This window comes from Lepus europaeus, chromosome 5, assembly GCF_033115175.1.
Source record: "Lepus europaeus isolate LE1 chromosome 5, mLepTim1.pri, whole genome shotgun sequence".
In the NCBI taxonomy this organism is placed as follows: domain Eukaryota; kingdom Metazoa; phylum Chordata; class Mammalia; order Lagomorpha; family Leporidae; genus Lepus; species Lepus europaeus.
In genome coordinates this window covers 139,577,105-139,591,360 of record NC_084831.1, presented here as the reverse complement: position 1 = coordinate 139,591,360, position 14,256 = coordinate 139,577,105, and the positions used below count along the sequence as shown (strand labels likewise).

The following is a 14,256-nucleotide window of genomic DNA, read 5'->3' as shown; positions in this document are numbered from 1 at the left end:
TGGCACTGGGGTGATTCTGGAGTCAATGTCTGCAAGAGAAGCCTCAGAGCCTGAGAGTGCAGAGGGCCAGTTGATAGTAGAGTTGGCCAGGATATAGGAGCACAGATTGATGTCATACTAAGTAAGAAAAAAGGAAGGAGCTGATCAGGTCATTGTTTCTTATAGTGTCCATTTCACTTCAACAGGTTTCCCCTTTGGTGCTCAGTTGTCACCGATCAGGGAAAACAAATATTTGTTTCTTTGGGACTGGCTCTTGTCCTGACTCTAGATGTACAATGTAATACTTTATCCTTTTTAGTATTTGTCATTGTTGTTGTTGTTCTAGTACTAGTGGTTGAACTCTGTAATTAACACACAATTATTCTTAGGTGTTTAAATTTTAACTGAAAAATGATCCCTGTTAAATTTAAGAGTGGGCTTTTCTCCTTTCCTCCGCCATCGGGGTGGGTGTCCCTGACTCTCCCTCGCCATGTCTTCTCACAAGACCTTCAGAATAAAGAGGTTCCTGGCCAAAAAGCAAAAGCAAAACCGTCCCATTCCACAATGGATTCGGATGAAAACTGGTAATAAAATCAGGTATAACTCCAAGAGGAGACATTGGAGAAGAACCAAGCTGGGTCTATAAGGAATTGCACTTCAATGGCGTGCACATTTCTTCTGTCTCAATGTCACTATTACCACATCAAGCTGAATATGTCACCATCTGGACAGCTGGACATGTTTGATTAGGGCTGTGAGCAGTGGGCTGGTTCAGTAATAAATATGTGAGACCTTTTGAAAAAAAATAAATTTAAGAGTGGGAAAAAGAGAGGGAGGAGATGTACAATTTGGGACATGCTCAATCGGACTTGCTCCAAATGGTGGAGTTAGAAATGCGCCAGGGGATTCCAATACAATCCCATCAAGGTGGCTTGTACCAATGCCATCTCACTAGTCCAAGTGATCAATTTCAGTTCACAATTGATGGCTCTGATAGGTCTAAGAGTCAAAGGAATCACACAAACAAGACAAGTGTCTGCTAATACTAACTGATAGAATCAAAAAGGGAGAGAACGATCCAACATGGGAAGCGGGATACACAGCAGACTCATAGAACGACAGATGTCCTAAACAACAATCTGGCCTCAGAATCAGCCCTTAAGGCATTCGGATCTGGCTGAAGAGCCCATGAGAGTATTGTAGGCATGGAAAGCCAAGATACCATGGAAAAGAAAAAAAAGAAGACCTAAATGAAAGATCTCTGTGAGTGAGATCCCAGTGGAAAGAACGGGGCCATCAAAGAAGGAAGTACCTTTCTCTGAAGGGAGGAGAGAACTTCCACTTTGACTATGACCCTATCGGAATAAGATCAAAGTCAGCAAACTCTAAAGGCTTCCATAGCCCTGGCAACTCATGACTAGAGCCTAGGGAGATTACTGACGCCATGAGCAGGAGTGTCAAATTGTTAAGTCAGCAACAGGAGTCACTGTGTACTTATATCTCATGTGGGATCTGTCCTTAATGTGTTGTCTAATGTGCAGTGATGCTATAACTAGTACTGAAACAGTATTTTTACACTTTGTGTTTCTGTGTGGGTACAAACTGATGTGATCTTTACTAATATATACTGAATCGATCTTCTGTATATAAAGATAATTGGAAATGAAAAAAAAACCCTGGTGTTAAATTGGAAATGGCATAGAAAATTAATTAATTAAAAATATATATATATTATGTAGGATCTCTGTCTTTAATGTGCTGTACACTGTTATTTAATGCTATAACTAGTACTCAAACAGTATTTTTTTCACTTTGTGTTGCTATATGGGGGCAAACTGTTGAAATCTTCACCTAATATATACTAAACTGATCTTCTGTATATAAAGAGAATTGAAAATGAATCTCGAAGTGAATGGAAGGGGAGAGGGAGCGGGAAAGGGGAGGGTTGTGGGTGGGAGGGAAGTTATGGGAGGGGAGAAGCCATTGTAACCCAAAAGCTGTACTTTGGAAATTTATATTCAATAAATAAAAGTTTAATAAATGAAAAAAAAGAAAAAAGGAAGGAGCCAAATGAATAAAGTTTTAATGAAAGAGGAGACAATACAACTGATATCACAGATATAGTAGGTATCATAAGAGGCTACAGTCAACATTGATAAATTAGATAGTCTGGAAGAATGGAAAAAAATTCCCAGACATATATAACACATGTGAAGTCATCAAGAAATAGAAAACATGAACAGAACCATAATAGTACAGACATTTAATCAGTAGTCAAAAAAAACCTCCTTACAAGAAAAACCCAAGATATGTAGCTTTCACTAACAAACACATAAATTCCTTTTGGAAGGATTTTATTTACTTATTTGAAAAGCAGAGTCTCTCCCTCTCTCTCTCTCTCTCTCTCTCTCTCTCTCTCACAGACACACACACACACAAACACACACCCTCCTCCCACCCACCGAGAGAGAGAGAGAGAGAGAGAGAGAGAGATCTCCTCTCTGCTGGTTCACTCCCTCAGTGGCCTCAGTGGCTGGGGCTGAGCCAAGCTGAAGCTAGGAGTCAGGAGCTTCTTTTGGGTCTCCCATATGGGTGCAGGGGTGCAAGTAGTTGGGACACATTCTGCTGATTGCTCAGCACATTAGCAAGGAGCTGGATCAGAAGTGAAGCAGCTGGGATATGAACCAGTACTCATATGGGATGCTGGCATCACAGCATTGGCTTAATCCACTATACCACAACACCAGTCTCCAAACACTTAAATTTTAACAATCACTGAATAAATTATAGTGCAAATCTCCCCTAACATTTTTCCCATAAACTGAAGGAAAGAAAACACTCTCAAACTCAATTTACGAGGTCAGTGTGATACTAAAACAGAATCCAGAGAATACATCACAGTAAATTACAGGATAATATCTTTGATTAAAATACACGTAAAAATCTTCAAAATATTGTCACAGTGAATTGAGTAGCACATTAAAAAGGCCATTTGCCAGAGTCAAGTGAGACTATCCCTTGAATGCAAGATGACTCAACATATGCAAATAAAAAATTACACACAAAATTAACAAAATCATGATAAAAACCATATAGTGATCTTAATAGATGCAGAAACAGTATTTGAGAACACACAACATCCTTTCGTAATAGAAGCTTTCAAACAATTAGGTGTAGAACCTATACCTAATGCACAGTAAAGCTGTATGTACCAAAACCACAGTTAACATTATGTTGAATGGGGAATAAAATGAACACTTTTCCTTTAAGATGAGGAACAAGACAGGGATACCTAGTCCTGTCCTATAGTTCTGAAAGTCCTAGTTAAACAATTAAGCAGAAAAGGATAGGAAGGGGATAGGTAAGATTATCTCCACTTACAGAGGAAATGATGTGCACATAGAAAATTTTAAAGACTCCACCAAAAAACCCTGTTAATACTAAAAAAATTGATCAATAAAGTCACAATGTACAAAATCAACACAATGAAATTAGTTTTTCTGTTTTAAAATTTTCATTTTCTTCAAAGTCAGTACAGAAGTGCTAACATTTACATAAAATAATTATACTTCAGTCACAGCACAAGTACCACAGAAAGGAATGCACTGCAAGAAATGTAGCTTATCTTTAGTTTTCAAATACTTCTGAAAGTTAATGCAACAGCAGGCAAGATAACACAGTACACAAACAGCAAGGCATGTTATGGAGTCAGGAATGAAAACTAATAGTGCTTTAGCAGATTTGCTTCGTTTAAAAAAATAACTTATTTAACAGGAGTGTCAAATATTTAAGTTAGCAACAGGAGTCACTGTGTACTTACAACCCATGTGGGATCTGTCCTTAATGTGTTGTCTAATGTGCAGTGATGCTATAACTAGTACTGAAACAGTATCTTTATACTTTGTGTTTCTGTGTGGGTACAAACTGATGAGATCTTTACTAATTATATACTGAATCGATCTTCTGTATATAAAGATAATTGGAGAGACCGGCAGGATGGCGGAATAGGCAGGGAGCACACTATTAGTCCGGGGGAGAGACAGTTTAATATAAGTGGAGATACTGCAGGGTCAAGGAAGAGTAGGGGATGAAACAGCAGAGGAAACTCTTCTGGAACTAGTGATTCACAGTGGACCTGCGTGGAGAGCATGGGAGCCCAAGTTCGGGACACCAGCGGCAGACTCAACACACCAGAGCTGGAACGCGAGGTGAGCCAACCTCCATAGCCCGAGACACCAGCGGTCAAGCGGAAAGAGGAGGCTAGAGGCAACGAGGCTTGAAACTCCGTGGGGAAAAATTCACCAGGCTAACTAGAAGAGAGAGAGGAAAAAAATAAAAAAGTGACCGATACGGACACAAGTTTCTCTCTCTCCACTCACCTCTCAAAGGCGAGCAAAACAAAGAGCAGGCGCCATCTTGGACATACGTCATAAGCAGGGCGACCTCAGGTCTGCACCAGCCCTGAGCCTAGCAGAAAAACCTGACTCTGGGGGGAGGGGTGAAATAACAGGAGATTAGCATCTAACTTGGCAGCACAGTGGGAGACTGCAGGAGAATTGGAGCCCACACTGAGGGCAGCAGAGATTCCCTGTGTGGTCCTTGGGAAAGAGCTTCCGATCTCTGGCTCCTCTGGGTATATCATTTGCCTGCTAACTACCTCCAATTACGTTCAGCTGTGCGGAATTACTTCCCTTTTGAAAGGAAGGAAACCTCACAGCAAAAGATCACAGGAAGCTCAATTTCTCTTTGACATAGAATTAAACTAATCTTATTTCAACCAGATATTTTGGATTTTGAGCCTTCTTGGCATTCTTGACGGGCATTCAAAAAATCAAAGTTTCAAACAATCTGGTCTCTAAAATTTCCAGTAAATCCTGGACTTTGGTTTTTCCAGTTTGGGCCCAACTGAAAAAATCGAAGGACCTATGTCTCTCATCTTATAGAGACACCAACTAATCAGTCTATTTGGATTATATTAGAAGGACTGTCAAGATGTGATGTGGTACCAGACTTTAAGTTTCTATAATGGAAAATGCTATTAATACAAATGTTTGAGAATTAAAAAGTCTAATGATCTTGTGTTACTAGACATGATAGTTATCTTAATGAGAAAGCCCCAGAGGCCTAAAGGGTTAAATACTTGTAAATCCTACAGGTGCTTTCAAAACTACTGTGAAGTAAGCAAGTGCCTCTTGTTGGTTGATGAGTTGATAATTTTAAACATGGCGACTTAAAGTCTTTGGTCATCCACAGTTATATATGATCTGCTGCTCATAAAACTAAAGCGTTGTTGGTTCTGTGTTTAGCTGTCCTCCTATAGGTTCCTACGGACTTTTTCCAGCTATTTCTATTGTATTCAGTACTTTGGGATGGCTCTGTAAACAGATGAAGCCAATAATGTATTAACAGTACCAACTGAGAGAAAGTATGGTTAACTGAGGTTACTAAAAACAAAAAGCAATTCAAATCAATTGGCAATCTACAAAAAGAGTTAAAGATTTTAAAAGCTATTATTAAAATTGCTATATTGGTCTCTTATGTTATGTTATATGTGTATACATATTGTATGTCCACATGGGGAAATTTTATTAAGAGTTTTATTTTAAATGGCTTATAGATAAGATTGTCCATAAATTTAAGCTGCTAAAATCAATCAAAGATACATTTTAATTTGTGTGACCTGAATCTGTGTATCATATGTTTTAGACTTGTTGGTAGAAAGAAACTAAAAACATTTTATATGGTTGTGCTTAAGTTTACTGGCTAAACAAACTACACCATGTTATATATTTAAGAGGTGTTCCAAATACATGATTCTTAAAATTTATAGAAGGCATTGGACCTTCTGGTAAATGTTTTCTTAAGTTGTTATCTAATGGATGAAACTGTTTGCTAAGTTTTCATGTGATATTGCTATTGTCAGCAAGCGATCTAGGACTTGCTCCCTCATTTCTCTATTCTAAGCCCAACTTGTTCTTTCGTTTCTCTATTCTCCTCAAGGTAGGAAACTAATTCTATTATGAAGGAATCTGTAGGACGCACAATTTAATCTTTAGACCTTATAAAAGAGATGGCTAACATTTTTCTGTAATAGCATAGCCAAAATAAGAACTTAAATAATAATCTCATAGCTAGATTCACTTCGCCATCAGCGAAGTATACAGTAAGTAGAAAAAACCTCCCTTTCAGACCAAAGGGAAAGAAAGTTTTAAAGTGAGAATATAATTTTCCTCATGGGCATTGTCTACCTTAGAAAAACTACTACAGAACATGCCTGTGACTATAGTCTTGTAGTTCAGGCCACCAAAGATTAGAGATGGGACTTGGGCACTCCCTTGACTTGCATTCTCTGGTCTGCTTTAACACAAACCAGGAGGAAAAGAAAGCTCGGCATCAGAAGCAATGGGTGGCAGGCCTATTAATGGCTGATCTGTACAGTGATCTGCCCTCAAGGAGACCCAACAGGCCAGTCCACTGCAGTGGCTTTCAATGTGGTAAGCCTGGGCTTCAGCAGAAGTCAGCTTGTGAAGAGCCCTGGCAGCTCTGCCAAGAGTTGGATCACTGGAAATGGACCTGCCCTGGAGTCGAAGGATGCCCAGGTCAGAGCCACAGATCTTATTGGCTCTAAGCTGAAAAGCCCTTCACTCAGCCCAACTTCCAAAGTGACCACTGCAGCTGAGGGGATGGTCAAGTAGGGTCAGCAACATTGCAGGCAGAACTGTAAATTTCTTGTTAGAGATGCCACCTGCCTTTACCTGGCCAGCTCTCCTCCCAGGCCAGCCAAGTAATGAAAGTCAACAGAGTGCCTTCCCCTAGGAGGTTCACACCTCCCTTAGGATGTACCCCATGTGAAGAGATAGATAGGTCTGGGCCTCTGAATTTACAAGGCCTAAAGCCCAACAGATTATTATCAAGCCCCTTCTATCAGGTTCTATTTGCCTCTCAATCAGAAAAATTACTTGTAGCTTAGACAGCACCTTTCTTAGCTCCTCTAATAATGACTCTGTCCTTTGTTCTAGGCCCTGTCTAGCATACTTGGGCCTCATTCCTTTGTAATCATAACCTCTACTCTACCTCCAATGGCTCTACTCCCAACCTGTGTGTACTGATGGTCCTCTTCCCCACTTAATGCTGTATAATTGTTCAAACCTGGTAAATGCCACTCTTAGGATCATTGGTTACTATCCTCACTCTGTCTTTTATGACCTTGTCTAAATATGATCAGAGTAGGTGAACTTGGAAGGCTTCCATAGCCTTGGCAACTCATGACGACAGCTTAGGATGGTTACTGGCGCCATAAACTAGAGTGTCAATTTGTTGGGTCAACAACAGGAGTCACTGTGCACTTACTCCTCATGTGGGATCTCTGTCCTAATGTGCTGTACATTGTGATTTAATGCTATAACTAGTACTCAAACAGTATGTTTCACTTTGTGTTTCTATGTGGGTGCAAACTATTGAAATCTTTATACTAAATTGATCTTCTGTATATAAAGAGAATTGAAAATGAATCTTGATGTGAATGGAAGGGGAGAGGGAGCGGCAGAGGGGAGGATTGTGGGTGGGAGGGAAGTTATGGGAGGGGGAAGCCATTGTAACCCATAAGCTGTACACTGGAAATTTATATTCATTAAATAAAAGTTAAAAAAAGAAACTAGGTTATGAGACTGCCCAATTCTGTGTAAACTCCAGACTATAATCCAAAATAAACTTTTTCTCCCCTCCCCCAAAAAAAAGATAATTGGAAATGAAAAAAAAAACCTGGTGTTAAATTGGAAGTGGCATAGAAAATTAATTAATTTTTAAAAAAAATATTATGTAGGATCTCTGTCTATAATGTGCTGTACACTCTTATTTAATGCTATAACTAGTACTCCAACAGTATTTTTTTTCACTTTGTGTTGCTATACGGGGGCAAACTGTTGAAATCTTCACCTAATATATAGTAAACTGATCTTCTGTACATAAAGAGAATTGAAAATGAATCTTGAAGTGAATGGAAGGGGAGAGGGAGCGGGAAAGGGGAGGGTTGCGGGTGGGAGGGAAGTTATGGGAGGGGGGAAGCCATTGTAACCCATAAGCTGTACTTTGGCAATTTATATTCATTAAGTAAAAGTTTAATAAATGTAAAAAAAACTTATTGAAACAAATTAAACCAAGATTATACATGTTTATAATTTTAAAACCTGGATTGTATAAAAACTGTAAAAATTGAGGCCAGTATTGTGGCAAAGTAGATTAAGCTGCCTCCTGTAACACTGGCATCCTATATTGCCACCAGTTCGAGTCCCAGCTGCTCCACTTCTGATCCAGCTCCCTGCTAATGTGCCTGGGAAAGCAGTGGAAGATGGCCCAAGTACTTAGGCCCCTTCATCCACATAGGAGATCCAGAAGGATCTCCTGTTTCCTGGCCTCTGCCTGGCCCAAATCTGACCATTGCAGCCAATTGGGGAGTAAACTAGTAGATGGAAGATTTCTCTCCCCTCCCCACTCTCTCTCTCTCTCTTCCTGTTTTTGTCTCCCTCCCTCACTCCGTTTTTCCAATAAATAAATATGTCTATAAAAATTGTAAAAATTCATTAGAATAGTCAAGTCAGAATTCTCATGAATGGTTAACCATGTAAATCTGCTATTTGAATTGTGTGACATTTAATGCAGGAGTAACCTAGTTTATATAACATTCTACTTTGTGTGTGTATGTATGTGTGTGTATGTGTATATGTATGTGTGTGTGTGTATATATATATATGTGTATCTATATATCTCCTATATATACATGTATATACATACACACACACACACACACACACATATATATATATATATATACATCTCCTGGTGAAGACTTTGGAAAGACAAAATCTATAGAGAAAGGTTTATTCTTATAAAATACCTGAGTAGTTAGGGACATTGTATGAGTATTGGTAGAAATGTGGGTGATGAAGGTTATTCTGATGTGGTCTGAGACACAAATGAGGAACATGTCATTTGGCAATGGAAGAAAGGTTACCCTGTTGTAGGTGGTAAAGAACTTGGCTGACTCGTGCTCATGTTCTGCTATTTCTGGAAGTTAAAACTTGAGAGCAATGAAATTGGACATTTGGTTGAGGAAATTTCTAAGCAACATGTTCAAGGTGCTGCTTTATCTCTCTTCACTGTGTACAGTAAAATACAAGAAGAAGATAAGACACCTGTTGCCTGTATCAGAGTGCCTAGTGTGATGACCAGCTGAGGCTCAGGAGGACAGTTTCCTGTCCGTGCTGACCTTGGGAAGCAGCAGTGATGACTCAGGTGGTTGGGTTCCTGCCACCCATGTGGGAGACCTGGACTGAGCCCCCAGATCCCATCCTGGGCCCTGTTCCAGCCTGAGCTCATTGTGAGCATTTGGAGAGGAACCAGTGGATGAGCTCCTCTCTCTCTCCCTTTCTCTCTGAAGCTCAAACAAATAAAATAAATTAATTAAATAAATTTAAAAACAAATGTCTTAAAGGTAAAATTGTTAGCAAAAAAGCACAAGGATATGTCCAGGTTTTTTTTTTCATTTTCAATTCTCTTTATATTCAGAAGATTGATTCAGTATATACTAAGTAAAGATTTCATCAGTTTCCACCCACACAGAAACACAAAGTGTAAAAATACTGTTTCAGTACTAGTTATAGCATCACTGCACATTAGACAACACATTAAGGACAGATCCCACATGAGATGTAAGTACACAGTGACTCCTGTTGTTGACTTAACAATTTGACACTCTTGTTTATGGTGTCAGTATTCTCCCTAGGCTCTAGTCATGAGTTGCCAAGGCTATGAAAGCCATTTGGGTTCGGCGACTTTGATCTTATTCTGACATGGTCATAGTCAAAGTGGAAATTCTCTCCTCCCTTCGGAGAAAGGTACCTCCATCTTTGATGGCCCCGTTCTTTCCACTGGGATCTCACTCACAGAGATCTTTCATTAAGGTCTTCTTTTTTTTTTCAGGTGTCTTGGCTTTCCATGCCTACAATACTCTCATGGGCTCTTCAGCCATATCTGAATGCCTTAAGGGCTGATTCTGAGGCCAGAGTGCTATTTAGGACATCTGCCATTCTATGAGTCTGCTGTGTATCCCGCTTCCCAGGTTTTATCCTTCTCTCCCTTTTTGATTCTATCAGTTAGTATTAGCAGACACTTGTCTTGTTTGTGTGATCCCTTTGAGTCTTAGACCTATCAGTGTGATCAATTGTGAACTGAAATTGATCACTTGGACTAGTGACATGCCGTTGGTACATGCCACCTTGATGGAATTGTATTGGAATCCCCTGGGACGTTTCTTACTCCACCATTTGGGGCAAGTTCGATTGAGCATGTCCCAAATTGTACATCTCCTCCCTCTCTTTTTCCCACTCCTTGGAATTTACCCAAAGGAAATTAATTTGGCAAACAAATAAGCCATCTGCACATCAATGTTTATTGCAGCTCAATTCACAATAGCTAAGACCTGGAACCAACCCAAATGCTATCAACAGTAGACTGGATAAAGAAATTTTGGGACATGTACTCTATCGAATATTATACAGCAGTCAAAATCAATGAAACCCTGTCATTTGCAACAAGATGGAGGAATCTGGAAAACATCCCATGCTGAGTGAAATAAGCCAGTCCCAAAGAGACAAATATCATTTGTTTTCCCTGATCGGCGACAACTGAGCACCAAAGGGGAAACCTGTTGAAGTGAAATGGACACTATAAGAAACAATGACCTGATCAGCTCTTGTCCTGACTCTTGATGTACAATGTAATACTTTATCCTTTTTAGTATTTTTTGTTGTTGTTGTTGTTGTTCTAGTACTAGTGGTTGAACTCTGTAATTAACACACAATTATTCTTAGATGTTTAAATTTTAACTGAAAAGTGATCCCTGTTAAATATAAGAGTGCGAAAAAGAGAGGGAGGAATGTTCCTCCTATACCCAATTTGCTTAGAGTTTTCATATGAAATGGTGTTTTCATATGAAAGGGTGTTTTCATATGAAAGGGTGTTTATTGAATGCTTTCTCTGCATTATTGAGATAATCATATGGTTTTTCTTCTGCAGGTTTTTAATGTGGTGTATCACACTGACTAATTTGCGAATGTTGAACCATCCCTGCATACCAGGGATAAATCCCACTTGGTCTGGGTGGATGATCTTTCTGATGTGTTGTTTCATTCTATTAGCAGAATTTTATTGATGTTTTTTGTGTCTATTATCATCAGGGATATTGGTCTGTAATTTCCTTTCAATGCTGCATCTTTTTCAGGCTTAGGGAGTAAGGTGATGCCAGCTTCATAAAAGTATTTGGGAGGATTCCCTCTTATTTGATTGTTCTGAATAGTTTGAGAAGAATTGGAGTTAGTTCTTCTTTAAATGTCTGGTAGAATTCAGCAGTAAATCCATCCGGTCCTTTTGCTTTCTTTGTTGGAAGGGACTTTATTACTGATTTAATTTATGTCTCAGTTATGGGTCTGTTTAGGTTTTCTATGTCTTCCTGGTTCAATTTAGGTAGGTTGCATGTGTCCAGGAATCTATTCTTGTCTCATAGATTTCCCTGTTTGCTGGCATAAATCTCTTTGTAGTAATCTGATGATTCTTTTTATTTCTGTGGTGTCTGTTGTTTCCTTCCCTTTTTCATCTCTGATTTTAATGATTTGGGTCTTTTTTCTTATTTTTTTGTTAGTTGGGCCAATGCTGTGTCAATTTTGTTTATTTTTTCAAAAAAAACCAGCTTTTCATTTTGCTGATCATTTGTAATATTTTTTGGATTGATCCTGTTGATTTCTTCTCTGATTTTAATTATTTATCTTCTCCTACTAGTTTTGGGTGGGTCTGGTTTGCTTCAGTTTTTCTAGATCCTTGAGTCCACTGAAAGTTCATTTACTTGGTGCCTTTCCAATTTCTTGATGTAGGCAACAATTGCTACAAACTTTCCTGTTAACACTGCTTTTGCTGTATCTGATAAGTTTTGATATGTTGTGTTGTTATCCTCATTTACTTCCAGAAAGTTTTTGATTTCTATGTTGATTTCTTCTATGACCCAGTGTTCATTCAGGAGCATGTTGTTCAGTCTCCATGTGTTTGCATATGCTCTAGGGATTCCTGAGTTGCTAATTTCCAGCTTCATTCCTTTATGGTCTGAGAAGCTACATTGTATGATTCTAATTCTTTTGAATTTGCTGAGACTTGCTTTATGGCCTAGTATGTGGTCAAATCCATGTACTGCTGATAGGAATGTAAATTCTTTAAGTGTAGGATGAAAAGTTCTGTAGATATCTGTTAGATCCATTCAGGCTATAGTGTCATTTAAATCTACTGTTTCCTTGTTGATCTTCTGTCCAGTTGATCTTCTATTTCTGAGACTGGAGTATTGAAGTCCCCAATAGTATTGTATTGGAGTCTAAGTCTAACTTTAAGTCCCTTAACATATCTTTTAAATAAACCCGTGCCCTGTAAATATGTGTGTATACATTTATAATAGTAACATCTTCCGGTTGAAATGATCCCTTAATCATTATATACTGGCCCTCTTTGTCTCTGTTAACAGTTTTTTTGGTTAAAGTTTATTTTGTCTGATATTAAATGGCTATGCCAATTCTTTATTGGTTTCTGATGGCTTGGGATATCTTTTTCCAGCCTTTCACTTTCAGTCTGTGTTCTTTGTTGGAACGATGTGTTTCTTTTAAGCAGCAAATAGATGGGTTTTGTTCCTGAATCCATTCAGCCAGTCTGTGTCTTTTAACTGGACAGTTCAGGCCATTAACGTTCAATGTGACTATTGATAAGTAGTAACTTTGCCCTGCCATTTTCCCAAAGATATTTCTAATATATACTTTGAACTTCCTGTCATCTTTTACTGGGAGGTTTTCCTCCTTTACCTTCTTTGGGATTGGTGGCCATGTTTCTGTGTTTCTGTGTGTAACACATATTTCAGCATCTTTCGCAGGACTGGATGAGTGGCGACAAATTCTTTCCGTTTCTGTTTGCTATGAAAAGTCTTTATTTCACCTTTAATCACAAATGAGAGCTCTGAGATATAATATTCTGGACTGGCAGTTTTTCTCTCTTAAAACCTGGGCTATATCTCACCATTCCCTCCTAGCCTGTAGGGTTTTTGATGCAAAGTCTGCTCTGAGTCTAATTGGAAATCTTCTGAGTAATCTGATGTTTTTCTCTTGCACATTGTAGAATCTTGTCTTTATGTTTCACTGTGGTGAGTTTGATTATGACGTGTCGTGGTGAGGGTCTCTTTTGGTCATGTTTATTGGGGGTCCTATGAGCTTCCTGTATTTGGCTGTCTTTGTCCTCCAAACCCGGGAAGTTTGCTGCTAGTATCTCACTAAAAAGGCCTTCTAATCCTTTCTCTCTCTCCATGCCTTCAGGAACTCCTAGAACTCAAATGTTGGGTTTTTTAATAGTTTTCTGTAGATTCCCAACAATAGATTTTAGATTTCTAATTTCCTCTTCCTTTGTTTGGTTTGACTGTATACTTTCCTGTGCTCTGTCTTTTTTTTAACTTTTATTTAATGAATATAAATTTCCAGTATACAGCTTATGGATTACAATGGCTTCCCCTCCCATAACTTCCCTCCCACCCGCAACCCTCCCCTCTCCCGCTTCTTCTTCCCTTCCATTCACATCAAGATTCACTTTCAATTCTCTTTATATACAGAAGATCAATTTAGTATAAAGATTTCAATAGTTTGCACCCACATAGAAACACAAAGTGAAACATACTGTTTGAGTACTAGTTATAGTATTAAATCACAATGTACAGCACATTAAGGACAGAGATCCCACATGAGAAGCAAGTGCACAGTGACTCCTGTTGTTGACCCAACAAATTGACACTCTAGTTTATGGTGCCAGTAACCATCTTAGGCTGTCGTCATGAGTTGCCAAGGCTATGGAAGCCTTCCAAGTTCACCTACTCTGATCATATTTAGACAAGGTCATAAAAGACAGAGTGAGGATAGTAACCAATGATCCTAAGAGTGGCATTTACCAGGTTTGAACAATTATACAGCATTAAGTGGGGAAGAGGACCATCAGTACACACAGGTTGGGAGTAGAGCCATTGGTGGTAGAGTAGAGGTTATGATTACAAAGGAATGAGGCCCAAGTGTGCTAGACAGGGTCTAGAACAAAGGACAGAGTCATTATTAGAGGAGCTAAGAAAGGTGCTGTCTAAGCTACAAGTAATTTTTCTGATTGAGAGGCAAATAGAACCTGATAGAAGGGGCTTGATAATAATCTGTTGGGCTT

At 38.9% G+C, this 14,256-nt stretch overlaps 1 protein-coding gene across 1 annotated transcript; it reads left to right on the top strand.

Moving 5' to 3' along the window:
* Positions 1-448: 448 nt before the first annotated feature.
* Positions 449-789, top strand: LOC133761127 (large ribosomal subunit protein eL39). The gene has a single exon (XM_062193791.1). It carries the CDS (start codon positions 470-472, stop codon positions 623-625), a length of 156 nt encoding a protein of 51 aa, XP_062049775.1. The 5' UTR covers positions 449-469; the 3' UTR covers positions 626-789.
* The last annotated feature ends 13,467 nt before the right edge of the window (positions 790-14,256 follow it).

What these genes read in the sequence shown, in the direction of transcription:
- LOC133761127 (XM_062193791.1), top strand. Translation starts at nt 470, where the DNA reads ATGTCTTCTCACAAGACCTTCAGAATAAAGAGGTTCCTGGCCAAAAAG.